The sequence below is a fragment of the Zophobas morio genome, unplaced genomic scaffold (assembly GCF_036711695.1).
Source record: "Zophobas morio isolate AGI-343-1 ecotype UQ-CSIRO unplaced genomic scaffold, CSIRO_AGI_Zmor_V1 ptg000017l, whole genome shotgun sequence".
NCBI lineage: Eukaryota > Metazoa > Arthropoda > Insecta > Coleoptera > Tenebrionidae > Zophobas > Zophobas morio.
In genome coordinates, this window is record NW_026972122.1 from 14,374,169 (window position 1) to 14,400,798 (window position 26,630).

Here is a 26,630-nt window from a genome sequence, read left to right on the forward strand (position 1 = left end):
GTAATAAAGTATTTAAAATGTACGAGCTAAAACCTTGTTATGAATAATTTGTCCAATGAACATTCAAGAGATATTAGAATATACAAATTTTAATAAGTTTCTGATTCAATGACTGTTACGAAAGTTTCAACCGTCACTTTTAACTGACTAATTGCTACTCTAATATTTAACATTTCTTTGAAGTCATCCACCGAGATTTTTAAATTTTTTAAATGAAATACCGCTTATAAGTTTGGCTTGTGATTAGCTAGTGTCTCGGAAGTGATAAACGAAACGCTGTATGCGTGACTTCGAGCACAGCTGTTACCATAGCAACCAAGAAGTTCTTATATTGAGGTAACAAATAAGCAGAAATTCAAGCAATAAGGTTTTATTAAAGAAATGCAATTACACATAGTAAAAAAGAATCGGCTCTTTATTAACAGGGATTAGATTGCGAACAAGCAATAACAAATGAAGAAAATGCGTTTATTACTGAACCTATGCCTTGGTTTATACCAAGTTATAAAAGTTTTACCACGGAAAATTCATCGACCTGAATTATTGTAAGAGAAATTGAAACAATACATGAATAAATTTGTAACATGGGAAACGTTCCATCATTTTATAACTGAGATAAGACAGAACACGAGGTTGACTGTAAATAGAGAAAGATAATTGCATTTTAGTAAATACAGTGAGTCTCGCAGTGAGTCACACACGTGGTGGTAAATAATGCATCCATTTTATTAGAAATTACAGTTTCATGTTGGAAAAACACGAGATTCCTGATTTGCCAATGAAGTAGTGTTTAAGGTGAGAGAAAGAGAGTATGAACAAGTACATAGTTACGTTGAAGCACTCACGACTCTCTGATAAAATGTCATCAACTTGAAATATAGTGATCAAGACAAAAGCTGAAAAGTAAAAGCTTTCCGGGGTGGATGTTTTGGTGGATGTTTTGTTATTGAACGGAGAACTGCTTTTTTATTGTTCTTTTAAACTCTTGACGACATCCTAGAGGTTGTTTTATTAAAATCAGGAATTTATTTTTCAAAGAATTCATTCCTACTTATATTGCTAATGGTAGCTGTTACGAAGTGAGTGTCCAGAATGGTAAAAAATTATGACCTGGGTGGGTTACATTTACTGTGTGTGTTTCTAGTTGTTGTTTTGTCATTGAAACTAACCGTCCCGACTAGAAAAGATTAAATTACCGATTTGACGACCAGAAATAGATTAATTAAGTAATGGATAAGGCTGAACCATATGAAAACAATGAACTATTGTTATGACACCAAAATAGAATCAGAAAATTTACCTCGCATAGAAAGCTTATGTGTATGTTGAATATCTCAAACAAAAACATTCAAAAATACCATCCTTAATAGATTTATACTTTTAAATTTTGGCATACTTGGGATATTCCGAAATTTTTTTGCAACGTGTTCTAGAATAAACGTACTAAATACCAGTTGGTTTGTTGATAGTTGAAAGATCCTGTCAACAGTTCACAGTCAAAACAAACGAAATTTTAAAAATAATTTTGAGTTCAAATCGATCAAGAATTGTAAAACGGTTTCTTTATTAATATCTTGCCTATGGGTATAAGCGACGGTATAAAAAACAAGTAACTATTTATCAATGAATTTATTTGTTTGAAGAAAAATAAATCAAGAAACACAATGTTTCAAATTTTTTTATGCATCTCCCATTTCGTATAAATTTAAATTTCTAGTTTACATTGTATATTATTGACCCAGGTGCATTTTAAGATTTGATTCAAGTTTTATTGGGCCTATAACAACACTTAATGCTGCAGTATTGCTCTAAAACAATACATACTTATCTTGAGTGAATCAAGCGTGTTTTGCGCTTATTGTAAAACTTTGGGTAAGGTCATTGTCTACAGCAAAAAAGTCTTCCATATTTGCATTAGTTATGTGTAGACTTAATTTCTGGTCTTTAGTGCAGTTTAGCACTTTTACTACTATTTCTAAATCCAAAAAGAACGCAAACTTTACATCATCTCTGTCGCAGTGTTCTCAAAATTCTTAACGACAATACAGTCTCTTAAAAAAGAAGAGACATAAAGATTAATCATACTGAAAACGTGAAGTTACAACATTCGACACTGTTGACGAAAATCTAATTGAATATCAGACATTGAAACAGACTGAGACCATATTGTTAGTGAGAACCTTTTTTACTTAAAATTATTGACATTTTCGTATTATAATTTGGAAACATTTCGAATATTTGAAAAATTAATTCCAGTAAATAGGTGATATACAACATTCCAATAGTCAATTTTGGTTTATAAATTAACAAGCAGTCAATTATTACCAGGTCAGAAATCACCCATGGTATAAAATGGACCGACTAATTCCTATTTACATATGGGTGTTCTTGTTTGATGAACAAATTATGTTTATAATGGGTGTTCAGTATTGGGCGGCGTGTAGTTTGTGGGCTATTTACTAAAACAACCATATTGTGTTGTGCTGTTGTTTTCTTCACAGTGTTAACATAATGGATTGCGTAATATTGTTTTGACCAAATTTGTATTGAAACTGTTGTATGTACAAAAATGAATTTAAAATTGAACAGCCCGCAAGCAAGCAGTGGCGTATTGTTAATTCATTTATAATTGGAACAACCTGTAAATAATAAAAATTACAGTTTTGTACAGGAAATTCGCGTTTATCCATGTAAATATTAAATGGCAGATTTTATTTTTGCAACTGTTGATTACACAGTCTAGACCAAACCTGCATTATAAAGTATTGTAAGTAACTGAAAGTGAGTTACACTTGCATTAAAAAAAATTGAGAGAGAACCGAGGGTTAGAAATTTTAATTAATTTGACTGAATTCAGTTTATTTAATTTTTCTTCATGAGTCTGGATTATTAACGAATTTTTAGGTAAGTACATTAGGGCTATGTGATGTTGAAATATTTTTCCAATATCTGAACGATTTGTGAGAAGGTATAATAAAAATCATAAAAACTGCCATTTCAGAATGTATAGAAGTTTGAAGATCGTAGCGTAATCCCATAATCCAATTAATGATTTTTTTTAATTTTAACGTCAATGTATTAGTAAGTTTGACATACATAACCGTACACATTTGCTTGCACATTTATCACCTTGAATAAATAATTCTAATTTTGAAAATATGTCATTTTGTGAAATGAAAATAATGAGTGTGCATAAAGTACTAAATAAATTCGATAAAGTTGAAAACAAAAACTTCCTCCAATTAAATAACATGCATTCATAGCATCGTGTTCAAGCTTTGTATTTATTGGCATTCTCGAATTTGAAATTTATTCGATGGAGAATACACTGTATTTATGACTGTTTTAGTTCGTGTTATAAATTAATAATAATTTCTGAGTATAATTGAGGGCGATTTTTACACAGATATTTTTTATGTATAATTTATACCAGACAGGGTTATTTTAACAAAGGATAACTGAAATGGAATGCAACGGCTCATAAATAAATTTTCTAAATGAAGTGCAAAAATCGTAAAATTCCACCGAATCGCGGCAAATTTTTATGTAGCTTTTATTTCCACTACGTTCGTGAGCAATGTATCACGTTCACTCTTAATATAACCAAGAAATTATAACCTGGTTTCTATATTTTATTATAGCAGGCAAATCTTCTACAAAACAGATTCCAGTGATAGAGGATATTATTTAATCTGCAGTACTAGCTTACGAGTTTGTAATTAACCAGCAAATTTTGGGTATATGTTAGCAGGTGATTTAGAAAACTAAGAAATGTCATAGAGACTTTTCTTATCAGTTTGACGATCGTCTAAAATTGTGGAAAACGTAACAAGAATAATTTGCTTGTTAGTTAAATGTAACTTGTTGGGCAGGATTCATACTGTTCAGTTTCAGTGGTCATCGAGGTACGTGTTAAAGTGCTATGTACACTGACACTCATGGTGATTAACTATCGGTATAGAATAGTCATTGCCACAGAGTTGAGCTTTTGTTACGATAAACCGATGAAAATAAATAGCTGATTTTTGCTGATTTTATTTAGATACTAAATTTACGACCAAGCAGGTTGACATGTGCTAATTCGTCAGTGTTACAGTACTTGAATTTATCTTACGTGTAAACTTCCCGCAGTAAATTATTCTCGTATAAACTCACATTACCAGTTGTTAATCCTTGAAGGAAAAATATTTTGGTACAAAAAAAGCTGATGCAACTTTTTTTAGAGCGAATTAATTACTAAAATTTAAAATTTCTCATTTATAGAGCAATTGATATTATTAATTGTTAAATTTCGTGTGAATTATCATAAAGCAGGGCATTAGACACCTTTATCGGAACAGGGAATCCTAGAAATGTCAAATTCACCGTGACCTTTTTGAACAGATATGAAAAGCGAGTCTTAAGTAAGCTTTTGTTGATCACATCAAAGGTGATAATAATGGTAATCATAAAGTGATCCATTAAATTAGTACAGAAACTTCTATTTTCACAACCAAACTGAGGTTTCGCACGCATCTAAGTAATAATAAAACACCAAAAGGTTTCGTGGCTTGCGCAAAACGTTATTGTATTCTGTTAAGCACTACATATTAAGTTAACGATAAATGTTTGAACACATTACAAGCGGTAGCAACAATTCATAAAAGAACTACAAAAATGTAGTTAACGCTTTTTGTGCACTTAATCTTTGCTAATTAAACTAAATATATGGCGAGTTTTAAATAATGAATACTATTTAAATCAACAAAAGAATGCGAGGAATGTATGATGTATATTTTTGCATAACTTCAATCGAAAACAAAGAAAAAAGGAAACGAAATTCCACTTAATTTGTTGCTATGTAATTTTTACAACAAAATCATCGACTGTTCTTTCAAAAATTAGTAGTTAGAATCCGGTAATTAATTTTTTAAAAGATGAAGATAAAATTATAAAATAATTATTAGTTTCCAGTTACATGGTGTATTTCATACACTACAAACGTACATCGAATTTTTTATTGACTATCAAAAATAATTCCAATAAACATTTTAGTACATTATACAGGAAAACAAAGTTAGTTATATTATAATTGGAAAACGACGAAGCAAAAACATCGAATAAATGTTAGAAGCACTCTTTCCTTTCGCATTTGGTTTAAGTGACACGTGCTGGTAGTGGGGATTTCAATGATAAGTGACAAACGCAACATTTAATATGCTATAAAAGAATTAAGTAAGTTGTTTACTCACTGTTATATTCCGGCAAATTCAAAAATTGAAAAAAATATTTGGTAAAATTGTTATTACTCGTACCGCAACAAATCAAAAATCTTAAAGCTTGTGTTTGTTATCCATCTACGAGTAATTTAAACCCAGTTTTGCCAGATTTGTACTGTGCTTATGCAAGTAAAGTTCAAGCTTCTGGATGTTATTTTTAAATCTGTTTAACATATCTTTTACTTATTTATCATTCATCACAAGTAAATTTATACCACAAGTTCTTGCCCAGATGAGTCTAGCAAGACACTCCTTTTTGAATTAACAAATTATTATGAATCATTCACGATTTTATAGAAATACAACATGACCCGAGTTATGACCATCTTCGTATAACTGTTAATATTAATAATATTACAAATAAACACATGATCTAAAAATATACTCATTTACCGGATAAAAGCAATTAATAGAAACATACTGTAAAGTGATTATTAACTAATAACAAATCATATTGACATTTCGCAGTTGTTATTATAAGCCGATGAGATATTACCGAATCATCTCGATGATTACGAAATGGCAGCGGTTTTATACCACATTCATCCGATGATTACAGCCGTGGAACTATTAATTACATTTAAATTATTATTAATTAGTTTATAAAATAAACGATAATTATGTTTACATTAACAGGAACAGCTATACTCGTACATTTAAATTCATTTTACTATAAGCTTTAATTATCAATTTTAAACTATAAAAGGTATACTGGTAGTCATTTCATTAGTTCCCCTTTCATTACATTTTCGTTACGTCATAATACAAGAGTGTACTACAATACACTTACGAATAGTCTGGTAAATGCTGTGTTATTTTTAAAAATGATCTGGCGAACGGTTATGAATTATGACATCTACGATTTTAAAGGATTTTTAAATTATGCTGAGCTCGGCTAGCGATAAACCATGCTTTTTGTTATTTAGCGGATCTTACCCAGGCTCGAGCCCTCTAAATAGCACAGTTCAAAGGCTTGAAGTTGCATAATAATAACATGTTCGGTGACTTTTTACTTCAAAATAATTATACAAGAAGGAAAATGTTTCTGTTGCTCTTAGCAATGTTTACCTATATTGTAGACTATGACATATACATATATGTATAAAAGAATTTTAAAAAGTCCGTTTTCTTTAATATGTATGTAACATCTAGTTTTATACATGATGTAATTAGAAATTATGGCACTGAATGGAAGCTCTTCTTTCGGTGCCCGTAGTTATTTGTTTTTTCAATTCAAATAAGTTTTGGAAATCAGGATACCTTCTAGGTACTTCACATCGTTTATTTTAATTTTGAGTGTATTTTACTTCTTAAACTGATGAAGAAAAAGATTTTTTTGTTTTTGCGTTCAGCAAATTAATTGTAAAAAATTACATTATTCGAATAAATGAAAGTTGGATTAGCACGACCTGTTTTTACTGGAATTTAATTATTTTTAAAAATTGTTTTATGTCACACTGCGAGAGTTATTATATATCTAAACTAACGAAGAACGTGTAAAGCATAATATATCGGATTACATTTTTCTAACCCCGTTTTGAGGGCATTCAACAGGTGGCTGTTTATTATGATATGAAATGGCACACGTAAAGTGGAAATGTAAATTACGGCAATTTCCTCGAAGTTAGGATATCCTAAAACGTTCAACTCACGACCGAATACTCTTCGATCTTTTCAATATGAGAGACAACCTGATGAAATAAGAAATTCTGATTACGGAAACATCTTTATATATCATACTATTATTAATAGAGCCTTATCTTAACTCGTTTTTACCTAAATATAACATGGTCCTCACTATGCAATTGGAAAATTGCAAATTAAAGGAGGTTTGAGAAATTAATGAACTTTTCTGAACTGTACTGTGTTATCACGCCGATCTATTTTCGAACGAACATCAATTGGTAAAATGTATGAATGTAATATAGCACATAAATCAGTTCTGAGCAGTGCGCCTTAAATAAAATTTTAAGAATCCAAAAAGCGGATTTGTTTGATAAACCTTTTGGTTTAAAGAGAAAGCCGATTATTGTATATAGCCAAATTATAAAACGGATCAATTAGGCTAATTTCTTATTTTATCTAATTATATTCCAAATGATAACAGTTGTAGAGATTTTCATGTTATAAGACCTCCTTTTTTATTTATTTATTTTTCTTTATTGCGCATCCAATAACACTATAAATTTTTTATTTAATTACTTAGTATATCCAAAAATAATCAAAGAAATTAATACATGCGTATGTGAATACTCAAATGAACAGCTACAGAGTGACGTATAATCATGTTCGGTAAAGTTGTGTCTCATGTATTCAATATGCGATATCGATTTCCTAAACAGGGTATGTAATATGAAAAGGGTTCAAATAAACAAATCTCAAATTTGTATTATTTGTAAAATGAGACATTGGGCTGATCACTTTTCGATTAACGATCTCTACAACCTTATGCTTTTTATTCGTCATAAATTTTAAACCCAAAATGGAATAAAAACAAATCTTCCCAGTTGTTTTTGCTAAAATCACGTTAACAGAAAGGGACGCTGCGAATTAATTTTTTCGTTCAATTTTACACATAAACAATAATCCAGAAATTGCGCTTTAACGTGAGACAAGTCAGATTTAAAAATATTCTAAATACTGCTGCCAGAACCCAATTGCCGTTGCAACGGCAAGTAATTATTATTTTTAATGAGAATTGCAGTTTTGTACTAACGAGCTGTTGTAATATTAACCGTAATTTGTTAGTGTATGAAATCACTGCCAAATGCCAGACACAAAAATAGCCATTTGTATTAATGTAAAATAAACACTACATTTCGCACAGTATTTTTTGTTGTTTGTTATAGCAAAATTGGAAAATATAACTTTATCGAGTACTGAACAGTAATTGATGTTATCAATATTAAATATTACAGAACTGTTATTACAATACGTGTATTTACAGAGCTACGTTTATTAATTATAACTTATACGCAAAGAAACGGCTCCATAATAATCAAATAAGTAGATTAGGTACAATAGAACATTTTACTTACTTATTAGCGTATGTATATACTGTGATAATGATTATTCTGATTATTCTCATAATTTTTTCATTATTTTTCCACTGCGCTTGAAATTTTCAAGAGAATTGTAGGTACCAAAACCAAAGTATTTTAGGGGTCTAATACATTTTGAGGCATGTTTAATGTAAATATGATATTACATTGCGACAACTGTTTGACCTTGGCTCTGCCATAAAAACAAACGTGGGACTTAACTATTTGTACTAAGTGAAACAAATAGAAAACACCAAAAAGGAACCATGATTTTGTAATGATATTATATATACCTATAGCTAACGTTTGTCAAACCAAGGATTTATTGGAATTTCGATGCCATCTGTCCAGCAGTTTTAAGAAACAAAAGATTTTCTTATGCGATGAAGGAGTACGAGTCTTTATGCAGTCATCAACGTTTTCCTGGGGTTAAACTTTAACCCATACCACCTGTACTTGGTGCCGAAATTCTTCCAGAGTTTGTGGAGGATGGGGCTCTTGCTTTTGATATCCCAAACATTTTCGATTGTGGATAAGTCCGGAAATCTTGAAGGAAAATGCAGAAGATTGACTTCAGCTTCCTTAAAATGGTCTAAAGTAACCCTAGCAATACGTGGTCGAGCATTGTCTATATATTACAGTTGGGGACATTGAATCTTGGGCAGAAATGTCATTGACTTGTCATAAGTTCTAAACCAGCCTAGACCTGACCTGATCTGACCTCTCCTGACCTTACCTAACCTGACCTGACCTGATGGGATCTGATCTGACCTGATAGTTACAAACTTCATGGCCAGCGAAATAAGTTGCATACCACCCGTCCAGAAAGCTCTTCTAGTACATTACACCTCGGACTAGTAAAGTAATCGCAAAAGTTTAAAATCATACTTGAGGTAGATCAGTTAATTGTCGCGGAATGTGTATTCTCAAATCGTCGTTTAAAATCGTTATATTTTTGTTATTTATTAATATACTAGGCATATCTCTCTTCTACCTTCCATTAAAATATTTTGCACAAGACTACTATAATGAAATCCTGAACCCAAAACATATGTATGTCACGTAACAAAAATTCTCCAAGCGATTAAATACATAAATTATATCTAATATAGTAGAATTAGGGAAGGCTATTTTTTGTGTAAACGGTAGCATTGCAGAAATTTGAGTAACAAAACAAAATTTTGGAAAAAACAGTTTTTTTAACACCATCTGCTATTACCAACGAGCTAAATAGATAAGTGTGCACCAATTTATATCTTAATACTGAATAAAAATTCGAACTAAATCTTCCCAAACATAAGTTAAAATAACTTGCAAAACAGTCTACTTAACGAATTACCTAATTTCATGTTTTCTCCACGTTTTCGGCTTGTACAATTCAAAAACCCGGGTTTCCAGTCCGTGTTTCGGCGATTTTATCAAATACGTAATCTCCGAAAAACTGTACCGATAACCCTAGAATTTTGAATGTACCACCAATTCGATGGCGTCTATATGAAATTTTGATAGGCATTTAATGTCATTAAATAATGTGCTTCTGCGCTTGTGGTTTAAGTACTAAACCAATTACTCTCACATGCTGAGAAGTTATATCAGTCTGATATAACCATAATTTGTGTAACAAACTGAACCTGTTTGACTGTGCTTCAGGAACAAGGAAAGTTCTATTTGAATAATTTTGTATCATTTTTACCCTTCTGATTTTACACCGCTAAACTAAACACATACGTCTCATAACCTTTAGCGTAATTTCTTTAACACTTTTAATTTTAATGTTATTGATGATAAAATTGTTTAAATATAGGAAATGAATAATCGCCACTTAATATTGTTACAGGGTATGCACAACGGGTATTTACAGCTGAAACCATGTTTCAAAGTAACATTGATTTATTTCCGATATATCCACATTTTCGGTATCAGAATGTTAATCAACACATTGTTAAGCGAGTCGAGTTTTCCACGGGATACAATGGAGAACTATACATACCTGTCTAAAATGAAATGTGTACCATGGAAAAATTCTAAAAATAGGTGTCTGGAAACTAAAATACAATTATTAATCTGGCCGTGGTTTCATTAAAAAAAAAGCTATCCAACATTTCGCGTAGTGCGATAACCATATAAACGGTGCGTTAAAGTTTAAAATCGAATAAATAAAGTTTGCCTAATCAAATTGAAATTTTATTGTAACTGAAAAATATTTCTAGTCAATTTACATAATCAGTTCGTGTTGATGAATGTACCATGACATAATCATTAATAATAGTTTTTAAAAAAATATTACTCATGCAGAATTTGAAACGAGGTTAAATGCGTTCCTGTCAACTAAAATTAAGTTTTATGAGAACACGTGTTGGTTATAGGAAGAGATCGTTTTTCAGTTATTAATTCTGGACATTTTATAGATCTCACAATACCGTGCCCCGTATATTCCAGAGACATTATTGACATTGTTCCAGCTGAACTGTTTAAGCGCAAAGCTCTCGAAATTTACCACACTATTTGAAAATTTCAGATCGACTGAGTGAATACTTGACGCTGTTCCGCAGTACCTGTAGTAAGATGACTACAAAAGGCAAACAGCTATATCGCGTTACTAGATGCAATATCACGGCAAATTCTGCTGGAGTAGGGCTTTGTGATATCTGACACCGCCCCATGTGAAGAGGTGGAATATTCGACAATAGCGTAGTCCCCGATCCAGCAAAATTGATTTCGATTTGGTTTAGGATGTCAGAAATTTACCTACGTGGATAAGGAGAAGTTTTTCTTGATTCGATTCCATGAACGTCCTTTACATTAGTTCGGAATTTGCAGAAATCAAATCGAATTAATAATGCCCCTGAAAGCTGGTTGTTATTAACTATAATAAATTTCAATTACTGCAGCTAATCGCAGCTTTTCACGCCAAGCATTCCGCAAGAAAGCACGTATTGTGAATTCAATTCATCAAGAATACTTTCATGTATATTGCGCTAATAAATAGAACCGACTTTCCGGAGTATAAAGCTGTGCTAGGCACGAGCTGAATTAGGACGATGACGACACAAACGCTCAAAATTTTAATAAATTAAATTGTTGCAGAGTCTCAGTGCAGCAGCGATCAGTTTTCATGTGGCGATGGACAATGTATTTCTCTTCAACAACGATGCGACCGACGTCCAGACTGCCGAAATGGACAAGACGAAAACAACTGCACAGGTACGTTGTGTCTTGCTTTTAGATATGTTTGTTGTGCATGTCCGAAGCTTGCCGGCTGCACAAAAAGCTTAAGTAAATAAGTGTGCTTTTAAAGCATTTTGATAAGTTGCAAAATTGTGATTTACAGCATGTTTTTAGTGCACAACATAGGTTTGCGTATATTAAACTTGTGTTTTTGTTTGTAATTGTAACGTTGCATTTTACATTGTATAGAGCAAAATAATTTCGACAGCTATAGTTTGACTCAGTTAAACACAACAGACAAACTTTTGACATTTAACATTTTGCATGTTCACACAACACAGCGCCATGCGGTGATGACGAATTCACATGTCAGGATCGAACTTGTATCCCGTTAACAGCAAAATGCGATTCAAAATACGATTGTAAGGATTTATCCGACGAACGAAATTGTCGTAAGTGTTAGCAAGAAATCCATCTCCTATCGTCTATCTTGTCTAATTTCGAATAACCCTTCCATTCATCGGTGTCGTCCCTTCTATTGCCTCTATTGAAACGAACGATTTTTCTCTTCCACTAAACCTCAACATGTTGATCTATTTAATCTCGCCCCCATGTGTGTGGACTCTATCAGATCATCATATTTGCTTTTGGTTGCAATTAATAATTGCCAACAACATAAAAACGGTGAAAGTTGCTTCCAAAAATAAATACTGTCAAAACACTCTAACTATCCCATATTGTCCTTAACATCTTTGTCCCGTTGATTAAATTACAATCTATGGATTTTCCGAGTTTTGGTGTCGTGAATAACATCTTACCTTCGACTAACTCACAATCTCAGACAGCCGTACAATTGTCTTTATTTCCAGCCTGCAAACCGACGGATTTCCGATGTGCGAACGGTATCTGTATCCCCCCCAGCCAAAGATGCAACGGAATTCATAATTGTCAAGACAGATCCGACGAGATCGGATGCCATAGTAGCCCTAGTACGCATTTCTTTCTTTACGATAAATTAGCAGTTTAACTAATAATAGCAGCTGATAAAGCTCAATAAATGGAAGGGTGGCGGTAGTAGAGGTGACGGTTTGGGTTCGAATGAGGTGTCGTCACTCATAGAAACTGATGTTTCATCCGAACGCCAAAGTAGATAATGCATGATGTAAATGTACCATCAGTTGTAGAGCGTTGGCTTTGGACTATAAGTAGTTAATTTCTTCTATCTTGGTTTAACTTCATCACAAGGTCCGGCCAACGTTTAATCGCGACCAGTCTCTAATCTCTTGAAATTTAGGGTCAGAAAATTACGATAACCAAAGCAAAGTTTGCACCCCTGACGAGTTTACGTGTAGAAACGGGGCTTGCGTAAGTTTATCGAGGCGATGCGATGGAAAACCCGACTGCCGCGACAACGAAGACGAGGAATCCTGCGGTTAGTTGTCAAAATTTTTCAAGTCATGTGTTGGATAGCCAAAATTCACTTTAGTTTCGTAAACAGCACATGACTTATCTGATCAAAAACACCCTCGTTGGCTTTATCATGCTAATGCTTATTCATGCCACAGCTTTATGCAATGCAGACCAATTCAAATGCACAAGTGGTAACTGTATTGACGCAAGAAAAAAGTGTGACTCTATTAGCGATTGTCCGGATGGTAGTGATGAAACTAGTTGCAGTGGTAAGGACACATTTTCGTTTAACTTTTTATTTTCTCTATTTTGTCGGTCTCTTCGCCAACCTGTGAATGTCTTAGTTCTCTTAGTGTGCCAATTTTTATTTCCTTCGATCATCTTTCTTTTCTCTTTCCGACTGGCTTTTGTCCAAGATTTATTAATAGCCGTAGTTTTGTCTTGTAGGATATCCGGTTTTTATTATTTTCAGTTTTACGTAGTGATAAGTGTTTTAGATATAATCACACACTCTACACGATAAAACACATTTCTAATCACATATGCATGTTTTTGGTAATTGGATGGGGCATGCAGGAAAAACACTGACATGTATAGCAAACACTTGGAAGTGCCTCGACAAGCGCAAGTGCATAAAAAGTAGTAGCTATTGTGATGGAATACAAGATTGTGAAGATAATAGTGATGAAAGATTTTGTTCGACCCCCTCAAAAATTGTAATAAAAGGTAAAAAAATCACTCACGTGGTTGTCAAGCATTTACAACCACTGTGAATGATATTAATTGGGATCTGTCTATAAAAAAACAAAATTTTCTTTATGTTCCTTGAACAATTTTTTCTATTACAATAAGTCTACTATACCTAATACACACTTCACATAATAGCTAACATTGACTATTATTGTTCTAACAATGTTGTAATGTAAATGTTAGACGATACTAACTCAAGTGCTCTGTTCTGTATGATACAATCCACGTTGACGTTTTGTCGGTACGTTTTGGGAAATGCGGGTATTTGTAGAAGAATCGGTGACGTCAAAAAAAAAAAACTAACAGCACGATGAACGTTCTTCAAAGATACAAGAACTCACTCCACAGTCATTTATTTAGGTTTTCCGGGAAGTTCTTGTAGCGAAAATGAATTCGAATGTGCCACCGGTTTTTGTATCATGGGCTACAAAAGATGTAACGGTATAAAAGATTGTCCTAGTGGCAATGACGAAGAGCAATGCCCGACACCCATATTACCACCTGGTATGTTTCACGATTTATAGTAAACCTAGTTTTACTGCTTGCTGCATCGTGTAACCTAACACTTTAATGGTAACCCTTTTTTAACACATTTTCTGTGCTTTCGATGTGACAGAACCATCATGTTCTTCAAGCGACTTTCGTTGCAACGATGGCCGTTGTATCGAGAGTAGGTTGCGATGCGACAACATACCAGACTGTAGGGATAGATCCGATGAGATAAATTGTTACTATAATGGTGGTGGGTATAGTTATTAGTTTTGAAAATCTAGTATAGCGGTAAATCTTTTTTTTAACGTTCTGTTTTATTGAAGTAGATATTGTCATGACATACTCATACATTTTTAAACTCTATTACCACACAACTTCAAATTACTCCAAAAAGTCAGAATTGTGCCTAATCAACTAACAAATGAGAAGGTGGACTTTTTGGTGCTAAACATACATGTTGTCGTTCTTCGCGGTAAGACTTTTAACTTTACCGTCCGTTTAGTGTGCGCCGAAGACGACATTCAATGTGGAAATGGAGATTGCATATCCGGAAGGCAAAGATGCGATGGCATAGAGGACTGTTCCGACGGATCTGATGAGCAAGGGTGTAGTTTTTGCACACCCGATCAGTTCCGTTGTATATCCGGAGGCTGTATCGAGGAACATTTTCGCTGTGACGGTATTACTCACTGCTCTGACGGGTCCGATGAGCAAAACTGCGGTATGTCCGTTTGTGTAATGTGTCTATGTGGCAAAACTATTGACGCTATCCCATTGGTTAATCATTCTTCAACCAATAAGGTCATTGTCAATAGTGCAGGCTCGTTCTAAATGTTGTCTTTGAATCTTTCTGTAGTATACTCTCTCTGGTTAGATGTTTCTGTTCTAATTTTTCTGTGTACAAAATAACCATCTCTGATAGAATGTAGACTGGAAAATCTATAACTTGAAACTGCTGCAATGACATCTATTTCATTTGCGTTTAGTTTACACGTGTCCAGAAGATCAATTTCGTTGTGGTACCGGAGTGTGTTTAGACATCCGTCGTCGCTGTGATGGGCGACCAGATTGTCCAGATGGTTCCGACGAACAAGGTTGCTCGACATCTGCTCCTGGTGGCCAGAGTATGTCTCAATTTCAGAGATCGAGACTTTGTGTAGTTCATATAATCATCTAGTTAGATACTTTCAACATTAATTTAACCAATACTAACTTTTCCCTCAATCAACTAACGACTTTATCTAACGCTTGGTAATACAAATCTATAACTTCCGGTGTTAATCTAGGTATCCAACAACTTTTAAACGTTATAAACAAAACTGAGACGCAGGTATGTATTTACTTTTCGTAAAGTCAGTAACCATGTGAAGCAAATAATTTGGAATAAGAATGATGAAAAAAGAGAAAAAAATACAGTATGCAGAAGGTAAAAGTTGGATACCTACTACTACTTAATTCGGGGTTGAAAAAACTTCAATCTTCGTTTCGGATTTGATACACAACTATTGTTGATTTTGTATTATGCACATCTTGCCTGGGACTGTACTCTAACTTTTTCTTGCTACAATTGTAGAAGTGTTGCTAATTTTACTTTTTCAAACTATAGATTGCACCAACACTCAATTCAGCTGTGGTGACAGTTGCATAAACACGGACTTCCGCTGTGATGGTTACGACGACTGCGCCGATGGCAGAGATGAAGAAGGATGCAGCAGTAAGTATATTGGAACCTTAACAAAAACATAATAAAATCTTAGTTAAAAAAATGTCTTCTCTACTTCGGAAAGGCGATACCCCAGCTCCTTACCTTATCCGAAGGTACATACTTACAAACTCTGGCCATCTTATGAAATAGATTTAGGATTACACCATAACTATGTATATTTTCAGGTCGCTGCGAAGACACTCAGTTCGACTGTAAAGATGGCCGCTGTATTGAGGGCCAGCTTCAATGTGACGGGAAAAATGATTGCCGTGATGGTTCCGACGAATTTGATTGCCCACCAGACGACCGATGCACTCCCAGCGAGTTCCAGTGTGAAAACGGCGCTTGCATTCCGAACTACCTGGTTTGCAATGGGGCAGCAGAATGTACAGACGGATCCGACGAAAGAGAATGTCGTAAGTTTACTTTAGTTTTACTTCCTCGTTCCTGTTTTTCGAAACTATTTTTTACCTCAAACAAATTTGTTTTCTGGCCTTTTGGCCAGGGACATGCCACGAGCCTGACTGGTTCCAGTGTTCGGACGGGACCTGTGTTGACGTCAGTCTCCGCTGCGATAACTTCTACGACTGCCGGGACTTTTCAGATGAACAAAACTGCTTCGGTTAGAACCCTGTCCATGTTTATTACTATTTCTGTTGACGTTTTTTAGGTGTATTTGGTGTCACATTAAAACTAGGGTTTTGTAGCAGTATTAAATGCAGAAATAGTGTAAAAAAGTAGGAAATTATGTGTTCTGTAGGTATATATTTTACCAACCTTAGAACCATAGATTGATGTTACATTTCATTCGATTTTGGCCGACTTTAGCAGTTGATCCGTAGGCTCCAGATTCTCATATTAGTACCTATACCAATACAAGCATGGTTGTACTTCCATATGTGGCCTTTTAAACATTTTTTTTTTGATTAGTTTGGTTTTTATTTTATTTTAATTATATGTCACTGTTGCTATAGCTTTATTTTAAAGTTTTAAGTTTATATTAAAACACCAGTTCTTGGACTTTCTCCGAATACATTACATTTTCATCGTGGAACTTTGATTTCTTAATTTAAGTTGTGCACGATTTTATTTCTTCCGGTGCAATTAGTAAACGTACTTACTTTTAAAGTGTGACTTCAAAAACATGATTGTATAAACTTAATTCATATTTGAAAATTAAATTTACTGCATTAATCACAAATTTTGTTAATACAACCAAATCATTAACTAACTGTGCTTAACCATTTTCTTCCGTATATCCAAAATTTAAGATATCCTGTTCCAAATTCACGTAAAATAATTGTTCGGAATATCAGCCCAAACAGATGCAGTGATCACATGAAAGTCGTTCGAACAGCCTGCGCTAAAGTCTTATTAAGTCTACTGAAACTTTACGCCACGTTGTCTAACCAATAGGAAGCGTAAATTTCGTTAATCGCACATTTTTATTACTACTCTCTTCGACGATTGGACATCTACCCAATAGAGTAGTAGAATTGTTTACAATTTGCTTCATCAGTTCGTCAGAAGTTACGTCTCTACAAACACGTAATCGACACACACAATGAACTTTATAAAATAATGAAATGAAAGAGCAAAAAAATATAGGATTATCACGTGGAGTTATTTTCAAATCTGCGTCTACTTTTAATTATATTTTACACACTACTTATACTTATTAGCTTATTACTGAGATTATATGAAAGGTCATAACATCCGACTCCTGTTCAGTTGCAAAAATCTTTTCTTCGGTTCTTTTCTCAGATATTATGTTCACAAATTATACTAATGGTATGATACTTAACATGATTGCTGTTATACGAAAACATACGTATTTAAATAGGTTTTTCATCGGAGGAACTGAGACTTCCACACCACAACAAATATTGTCCTCTATTTATATTTTGTATTTTTTTAAGTTTCGGTTTGTACAAAACGCAATCATTGAAGAAATCACAAACTTCTTTTATTTTCAACTAATTGCACCGGTTATTTTTCGTTCCTTTGTTTCGTTTTTGTTCAATTTTGTTTTAATTTTTTGTTGGTAGAATGCCGTTCAGACGAATTCCAGTGTCAGAATGGAGATTGCATAGCCGGTTATTTACGTTGTAACAGAAGGAATGACTGTAGTGATGGTTCTGATGAATTTAACTGTCCAACTGAACCACCCCCTGTTGTAACAGCACCTCCACTGCCGCCAACGCGACCCACACCGCCACCAGTTACTTGCTCTGCGGGCTATCGGCCATGTCACAGTGCCGACAAATGCATCCTTCAATCACAATTTTGTGATGGTAGAGTCGATTGCAGCGACATGTCTGATGAAACCAATTGCCGTAAGTATCGCTTTCGGAAGCGCTGCTGTGTACTTTATCTAACTATTTGTGTGTAACCCTTTGATGTTGTGACCAAACCTCTCTTTAGCCGTCACACACGATGGGAGTTGTTCAGCTGGCCAATTCCGATGCGAAAATGGCCCTTGTATCCAAGAAAGGTTAAGGTGTGACGGAAAGGTGGATTGTCCGAGAGACACTAGCGACGAATTAGACTGTCCCTTTGAATTTACTGGACCAGTACATCGTAAGTCGGTCGCACTCTCAGATCATGCGACTGACCAGAAATATTTCTTTTTCTAACACCTGACGTAGCTTTTAATTGGTTGATGGATCTCTAATGGACACAATTAACAACAAATGTGCACTTCACAACTAGTATAACAGTTGACTTTTTCAGTATTAATCAACTGATCATCGTAATTTGCTCGAAAAATGTACAGTACAAACTAAAAATATTTAATTTGAACTTGCGTTCTTTGTAACTATTTAGGTAAACTTAAGGGGACAAATTAACATAAAAAAATTTAACACGACTTTAAAACGTTTGTGTTCTGCAGAGTTTAATTTACTTTTTTCCCGCAGCTGGACCCAGTGAAGGCCTCAACTTAAGGACATATCCCAATGCTCAAGAAATCAAAGAAAGTGAGTATTTCACTTTTTTTTTCTTTTTTATATTTGTTTTTGTCACCTTTCAATCGTTTTAGTTAATTGCACTGCACCTGTGCGTCTATATATTTATGCACTTTATAACTTGATAATGTCATAAATGTTGTAAACATGTAACTAATGATTTTTGTTTTCCTTATGTCTTGTTGGAGCAGACATTTATAAGACCGGTGAGTAAAATGGTCAACTTAGCGGGAATGACCCTCATTCATGTGCGCCATCTTCATTCTTTTATAAACACTGATTTACATAAATCTGTCTATACTTGTACCTCCGTTCACTCTATGTTACAAGTCACGAAGTGATAGTAACAGTTAAATATCCCTAAAATGTTTATTTTTTATTTAAAACAAGAACCTGTTGTCTAAAAAAGTGCTTGTGTTCAAACAAATCTTTTCTTTAATAGTATAATAATTGGCCAATCAAACAAATGATACGCTGCTATTGTTATTAGTTCTAAGCGGTATAGAGATGATTTATGTTTTTAGATTGTATATAATATTAGGTACTTCAGCTTTAAAAACGGAAGACCGCCTAATTTATAATGGTAAATGCTTTTCGCTTCTATATGGGTTTTATTGTATATTAAAAGCCTTATGTGTTACTTCAATGTTCAAAGAAAATATTTCACACATCTTCATTTGAATAATTCTCAGCACTCTTCTTAACATGTGAAATATTTGCTTTCGGCATAGAATGCGTGTGTTGTATGTTGTCAATAGCATTTTAATCATTGCAGTGGGACCAATCAAATCGGAAAGCGAGGGATCATATTAACATAGGACGATTAAAACTTTTAAAAGATATACACTAACCAATTTGTATTAAAAACAGGATTTAGGAATCGCTTTAGTTATGGTTCTAAAATAGTGACCATTAACCAAGTAACTTCCGATGAATTGACTCGGAAATTCATATGAACCTCGTAAAGATTATGGTACCGACCGTTTAGAACACTAGTTTACAGAGTTCGTGCACAGAAACTAAACAAACACCTTAAATCTGCAAATCTTTAATCATTATCTTGCTATAGTCCTCAGTATGTAAATAAAGGTTTCAGAAGTTATTTAGTAATGTTCACTATTATTACAAGTATACCATCTTGTTATCTAAATTTATGATCTTATGACATTGGACAAAACCATCTCTGAGTTCTTCATCTTGAAAGAAGCCGACTACATGCCAGACCGTGAATACTGATGTGAAAAATAATAATCTTAAAAAATTGGATTGTCCATTTTTGCAAACTCTTGACTGTCAATTTCAAGACTACCTGCCCGCGAATTAACAGTTAGGACTTAACGAAAGTTAAAAAAATCAATTAGGTATCTAATGTGGGCTATAACACTCCCGTATCGTGCTGATACAACATATCATTTAAACCCTCATACTTTCAACCAAAATGTAAATAGAACAGCTTCAACTAGAATTTTTAATACAGACTTACCCTATTAAATATAAATATCAAGGTGTAATGCATGTGCCGGTATATAGGTTCCGATATCGTCAACATTTTATTAAATGATATTTCTGATTTAGATCGAGAAGTTGTGTTCCAATGCCGCGATGAAGGTCCATTCAGAGCTCGAGTACACTGGACAAGACCAAACGGAGAACCGTTACCAGCTGGTTCCAGGGATCAGAACGGTCGACTCGAAATTCCCAACATTAAAGTTGAACACGGTGGCACGTACATTTGTCAAGCTGAAGGATACCCTCCAAACACACCAGGAGCGCAAGTTTCGGTCCACCTTCAAGTTGATCGTTGTAAGTATTTCATTCGCATTTGTAAAAACTTCTTGGAGTGTTTACGACATTACATGCAGTCGGGAGAGGTAAAACAAAATCTTCGTTGCTAAAATATGGAGTTTTACCACCTCTCGATACCGAATATCATGGAACAGGTACTTAATAAAACAGATGAAAAGTATGTTACTAATGTTTTGATTTATTAATGCTTACTTTATTTTATCTATCGGTAAGTATTATCGAGAGCAATAACTGCTTGCCATAATAGCACAATCGGTCACTAAATTATCTGTCTGTTAGGGATTCCACCACCGACTCGTCCAACAACAGCATGTGGACTCCACCAAGCCACTTGTTCTAACGGCGACTGTATCGAAAAGAATCTAGTCTGTGATGGTAGATACGACTGCACTGATGGTTCTGATGAAAACCGTTGCAGTAAGTTTGTCCAAAGCTAACACAAAGATTAGGTATAGCCGCTTATTACAGACCCCAACGGATGTGAACCGAACGAATTCCGATGTGCCAATAAGAAATGTATACTTAAGACATGGAGATGCGACTCCGATGACGATTGTGGCGATGGATCCGATGAAGAAAACTGTGCGACTAATCCACCTGGGTCGATCTGTGCTTACCATCAGTTTGCATGCCATTCCAACAACCAATGCATTCCAAGAAGCTACCACTGTGATTTGGAACGCGATTGTATCGACGGTAGTGATGAAATCGGATGCTGTAAATTTCACTTCACTTTTACGATACTCACGATCTTATTGGGTGCATTTTTTAGCTTTGCCTGTTGTTTCAAAACCGCCACCTCCAATGGTAACACTTGAGGTGGGATCGCTTTTTGAAATCGGTTGTACCGCAGTAGGAGTACCGACTCCTGAAATCGTCTGGCGTTTGAACTGGGGCCACATTCCACCGAAGTGCCGCACAACTAGTGTTAACGGTGTGGGAACGCTCAGCTGTCCAAATATTCAAATTGAGGATCAGGGTGCTTATTCATGCGAGGTTATTAACATCAAAGGCACAGTGTTTGCCATACCGGACACTATTCTAGTAATCGATGTAAATCCAGTGTGTCGGGATGGTTATTTCAACGAAGAAGCTAGAACAGAATCAGAATGCATTAAATGTTTCTGCTTCGGTCAGTCCAACAAATGCCGTTCAGCAGATTTGTTCATTTATCAATTCCAACCTCCGTTTGATAGTCTTAAATTGTTGGGTGTGTTCGTGGATCCTAACACTGGTGCTGTGGAAGTTAGAGATGAACCGATTTATAGAAATGGACAACCCTTGTTGACTAGTGTCGGTAGAAACGGCGTTTACGCTCAACTGCCACCATATGGAGAAATCTCCTCAAGTTCGTTGGTGCCATATTTCGCAATGCCAGAAAACTACCATGGCAATCAACTAAAAAGCTACGGTGGCTACTTGAGATTTAACGTGCAACACAATAATCGTGGTTATCAAGTCGCAGGACCCACAGTTATTCTAACCGTAAACTATAAGCTAGTTTAAAATACAGTGCTTTTCATTGAGTACGTTTTAGGGCAATGGTTACACTTTATTAAGTGCTCAGTCTTACCAGCCACCACCCAATCGCGTTGAAAACGTCCAAGTAAGGTTCTTCGAAGGCGAATGGGTTAAAAGAGTTGAAGGTTATCCTGAAACACGAGCATCACGTGAAGAAATAATGATGGCACTGGCAAATATTGACAATATCTTAGTAAAACTGCAATATAACGAGGGTCCATTAAATACCACCATTTCCAACATCGAAATGGACTCGGCAGCTGTCCCGAACAGCGGGTTGGGGCCAGCGTCTTACGTGGAAGAATGCGAATGTCCTGTTGGATACACCGGAACTTCTTGCGAGGTATGTGAAGGCCACAGCACAAAACAGATAAGTGAACGCACGAGAGAACTGCATAATAAATCCAAAATTACGTACAAACGAAACGACACACTTGTGTGCAACTTAAATGTGTTATATATCAAGGCGATAACACGCAACTGTCAGACTTTCATGATACATCGTAGGCAGATTTCATCGTGCAAACCACCTGCCTTTTATCGTGATGCTATTAAACCATATTTTACAGCGATGCGCCGACGGCTACGTGCGCCACAAAACAGGACCATGGCTTGGACAGTGTTATGCACGACAACATATTACTTGTTCCCCAGGTACATACGGAAATCCAAATCGCGGAGGACAATGCGAAGTGTGTCCCTGTCCGCTCACTAATCCTAGTAATCAGTATGTTCTGAAATATACAAACCTTCCTTTCGTAAAAACGTTCTGTTAATAGGTTTGCAAGAACTTGTTCGTTAGGTTCCGATGGAGAAGTTACGTGCGATTGTCCCCCAGGTTACGTTGGCAGACGTTGCGAACAGTGTGCTCCAGGTTACTCCGGCAATCCTCTCATACCGGGTGATTCTTGCAGAGTTACTTCTCAGTGTAACGCAGAGGGCACCATTGGCGAGGAACAAGGAAGATGCCGCTGTAAGGTAGGTAACAATTCTATAACTGGATTCTCCGTTGAAATAGTTCACACAACTAACAAACGAACATATTTGTTTTCATGCTTTTTTCCGGTATTATTCGGTAAGTGCCACATGTAAGTTTAGGATAAATTCATTAGATATGTACACATGTATGATGATAATATTGATAAAATGAAAAAAAATCATAATGGAATATGAGTAAGGAACTAGCCTAGCTTGCGCCCGGGGAAATAGAAACGTTGTTTCTGCATTAAAAAATAACATATGGAATTTTAAAAAATTGGTAGGACATTAGCAGATTGTAACGTTTTTGAAATAGTCTTCAGGTACTATCAAAACTAAACAAACTAAAGATCAGTTGAATTATTCCAAAATTACACTCGATAACGGTTTTAATTTCGTCGGTGTAATTCTAGTTACAGCAAAATTGCAGCTTCAATCAAAAATGCACTAGATTTGAGTTTAAAATAATGTAATAATAAAATAATGAGAAGAAGTAAGCAACTAATTTGATTCAAGAATTCACTAACCAACTGAATAACAAAGAAGTGACAACAGCAGCGACCTTTTTTAATGGATTAGTAAACCGTCCCTAAGAGATATATCAAAACTAATGTTGATTAATTAGAATACTGTTTTCAAAAAGTTTTAGTTTTAATGCATACATTTCTAAAGAATTGGGTAGTCCGTATAATACTGAGATCAGGAAAAGGCGTCTTAAAATTGCATCTTGTGCTGCTTACAACGGGGGGAGTAAAAAAGGTCACTAAAAATCCAGTCCCAAGGAGAAGACGATTTTTGTTGATTACGTGCTACTCAAGTGTACTCATGAGGGCTAAGGAGTATAAAAAGCAACTTTTCAAAATTACACATATACCTTCAAATATTTTGGTGAAGTTTTTTGAAGAGATTGTTTGCGTTGCTTTAATATTTAAAACAAAATTTATTGTACACCATTAAATGTACGATATTTTTATTCTAAAATAACAAACACCCAATTAATCGTAATTTAAATCTTAAGGATTATGTCGATGGTCCAACGTGTGCTTCCTGTAAGGCCAATACATTCTACCTAAGCGGAGATAATCAGTTTGGTTGTATTGCATGCTTCTGTATGGGCGTTACTAGACAATGTACAAGCTCCAACTGGTTCAGGGATCAGGTTAGTTATTGACAACTAATATTTCAGTAATAAATACGTTACGTAAATTTTCAATTCAGATTAGTTCCTATTTCACCAATTCTCGTGATGGCTTCAAACTGATCGACACGGAAAATCGAGAAAGACCGATCGAAGAAGGAATCAATCTAGATCAAACTAGACGTGAAATATCCTACAGCAGCTTCTCTAGCCCGAATGTTCACTACTGGTCTCTTCCACCTCGCTATTTAGGAGACAAGATCACATCTTACGGCGGCTATCTAAGATACACTTTACGCTATGTGCCGTTACCTGGTGGGCAAAGTTCTAGAAATTCCGCTGCGGATGTCGAGCTAGTCAGCGTAAGGGTGCAACATATCAAAATGCAGAATTGCCTTCTGATGCTTTGCTTTTAGGCCAATCAAATTATTCTTTTGTATTACGCTCGAGAACAAGTTCAACCGACTGGCACTCCTCAAACATTTGTAGTTCCTCTTCTAGAGCAATACTGGCAGCGCAGTGATGGACAAAAAGCTGATCGTGAGCATCTGCTCATGGCACTGGCCGATTTAGATGCGATCTATATTAAAGCAACGTACAACACCAATACCAGGGAATCTGCGTAAGTACTTTAGTTTACATGCAAAAGCAGTACGTGACAAGGATTTTTTAGACTAATTTCCGTGTCGCTGGATATCTCGAACGAGCACAACACTGGATCAAGCGAACGAGCTCTAGCAGTTGAACAATGTCATTGTCCTCCTGGTTACACTGGTTTGTCTTGCGAGGATTGTGCAGTAGGATACACCAGAGCAGATGAAGGGATTTACCTGGGACTGTGTGAACCCTGTAACTGCAACGGAAACTCGCGGGAGTGTGATCCAGAGACGGGCGCTTGTTTCGTGAGTCTTTTTTTACCAATTTTTACGTAGTATGGATGATTTATTTCTTTAAGAACTGTGATAATTTCACCACTGGAGAGAACTGCGAAACTTGCCTGCCGGGTTATGAAGGTGATCCAGCTAACAGAATTCCATGCCGATATGTTGGCGGTGGTGGAGTGGTACAATGTAATTGCAACCCTCAAGGTTCTGTTTCAAGCGAATGTTACAATGGGGTCTGTCAGTGCAAAGTAAGTATTAATTTAGTTTCGCTAGTTTGGGCAATCTTAACCTGTTACAGACCAACGTGGAAGGAAACAATTGCAACCGCTGTAGAACTGGCACCTTTGGGTTAAGTATTACAAACGTCCACGGTTGTCAGTCCTGTTTCTGTTCTGGTGTAACAACAGAATGTAGAGAGGGTAACTTCTTTTACGAACAGATTCCCACGTTCATTGACGCAGAAAGACATGGATTTACTCTAACTGATCAGTGAGTAGTTAATATAAAACATAAAGAAACCAAATTACAAAATTTTTAACTTCCTACAGATACCAGACCCAACGAATTGATAACGGTTTCCAAATAAATGCCTTAATGAATGAGATCGGTTACACGTTCAGACCAAGCAACTCCGAAAGATGGTATTGGTCGCTTCCCAGGAAGTATACCGGAAATCAGGTCAAATCATACGGAGGAAAACTAGAATTTACACAAAGGTATACCCAACGACCACAAGCTGTGTATGTTCCGGATCAAGACATCATCATAATAGGCAATAGAGTAACAATTTACTGGAGTAACCCACAAGGTCTTAATCCAGATCAGATAAACGTAAGTATGACCAACAGTGGTAACAGGTTTGTTCTAATGTTAAAAAAAAAACTGCAGAAAATTTCTGTCGTGTTGAGTCCCTCTGCTAACTGGCAACGTATCGATGGCAACCAAGGTCCGAGACCTGCTACTAGAGAAGACATAATGACCGTGTTGGCTCATATTGATGTCATTCTAATTAGAGCTCAACAGTCTAGCGATACCGAGAGTGCCTACATAAGTGATGTAACATTAGATACTGCTATTGAACAAAATACTTTAACTCCCCAACCACCAACTACTGAAGTTGAAGTATGCAGATGCCCTCCAGGTTATCGAGGATCATCTTGCGAGTCATGTGCTGCCGGTTATTACAGAGACACTAATGATTACAGCACTGGACCTTTAGGATCATGTTCAAGATGTCCCTGTAATTCCCGCGAACAAAGTTGTAGTCTAGGACCGGACAACAGGGTCAGTTGCACTTGCCTTCCGAATTATGCTGGCAGACAATGCGAATATGGTGAGTACTTTAACCTTCAGATACTATAAAGTTTGTGAAGTACCACTCTAAATATCGTTAACCCAGAATAATAATATTTTCACACAATTCGTTCTTTGATGATTTTGGTTGCATACGTTAAACAATTAACCGCACTACTAAACTAGGATTTTATATTAACGGGTGCTAAAATTCATCTAA

At 35.3% G+C, this 26,630-nt stretch overlaps 1 protein-coding gene across 1 annotated transcript in view; it reads left to right on the forward strand.

Moving 5' to 3' along the window:
• Positions 1-26,630, forward strand: part of LOC135130624 (basement membrane-specific heparan sulfate proteoglycan core protein-like) — a 323,417-nt gene that overhangs the window by 273,213 nt on the left and 23,574 nt on the right. Inside the window, exons 18-46 of the mRNA XM_064058025.1 lie at positions 11,387-11,503; positions 11,809-11,919; positions 12,337-12,456; positions 12,762-12,899; positions 13,033-13,146; positions 13,988-14,131; positions 14,244-14,369; positions 14,622-14,840; positions 15,106-15,243; positions 15,726-15,833; positions 16,010-16,240; positions 17,873-18,160; positions 18,743-18,802; positions 18,982-18,996; positions 20,366-20,593; positions 20,876-21,013; positions 21,065-21,313; positions 21,369-22,081; positions 22,134-22,460; positions 22,687-22,844; positions 22,897-23,095; positions 24,114-24,254; positions 24,314-24,595; positions 24,650-24,855; positions 24,907-25,135; positions 25,189-25,365; positions 25,416-25,606; positions 25,666-25,948; positions 26,006-26,450. Coding sequence (XP_063914095.1) covers positions 11,387-11,503; positions 11,809-11,919; positions 12,337-12,456; positions 12,762-12,899; positions 13,033-13,146; positions 13,988-14,131; positions 14,244-14,369; positions 14,622-14,840; positions 15,106-15,243; positions 15,726-15,833; positions 16,010-16,240; positions 17,873-18,160; positions 18,743-18,802; positions 18,982-18,996; positions 20,366-20,593; positions 20,876-21,013; positions 21,065-21,313; positions 21,369-22,081; positions 22,134-22,460; positions 22,687-22,844; positions 22,897-23,095; positions 24,114-24,254; positions 24,314-24,595; positions 24,650-24,855; positions 24,907-25,135; positions 25,189-25,365; positions 25,416-25,606; positions 25,666-25,948; positions 26,006-26,450 — 5,895 coding nt within the window. The remainder of the gene's footprint in view (positions 1-11,386; positions 11,504-11,808; positions 11,920-12,336; positions 12,457-12,761; positions 12,900-13,032; positions 13,147-13,987; positions 14,132-14,243; positions 14,370-14,621; positions 14,841-15,105; positions 15,244-15,725; positions 15,834-16,009; positions 16,241-17,872; positions 18,161-18,742; positions 18,803-18,981; positions 18,997-20,365; positions 20,594-20,875; positions 21,014-21,064; positions 21,314-21,368; positions 22,082-22,133; positions 22,461-22,686; positions 22,845-22,896; positions 23,096-24,113; positions 24,255-24,313; positions 24,596-24,649; positions 24,856-24,906; positions 25,136-25,188; positions 25,366-25,415; positions 25,607-25,665; positions 25,949-26,005; positions 26,451-26,630) is intronic.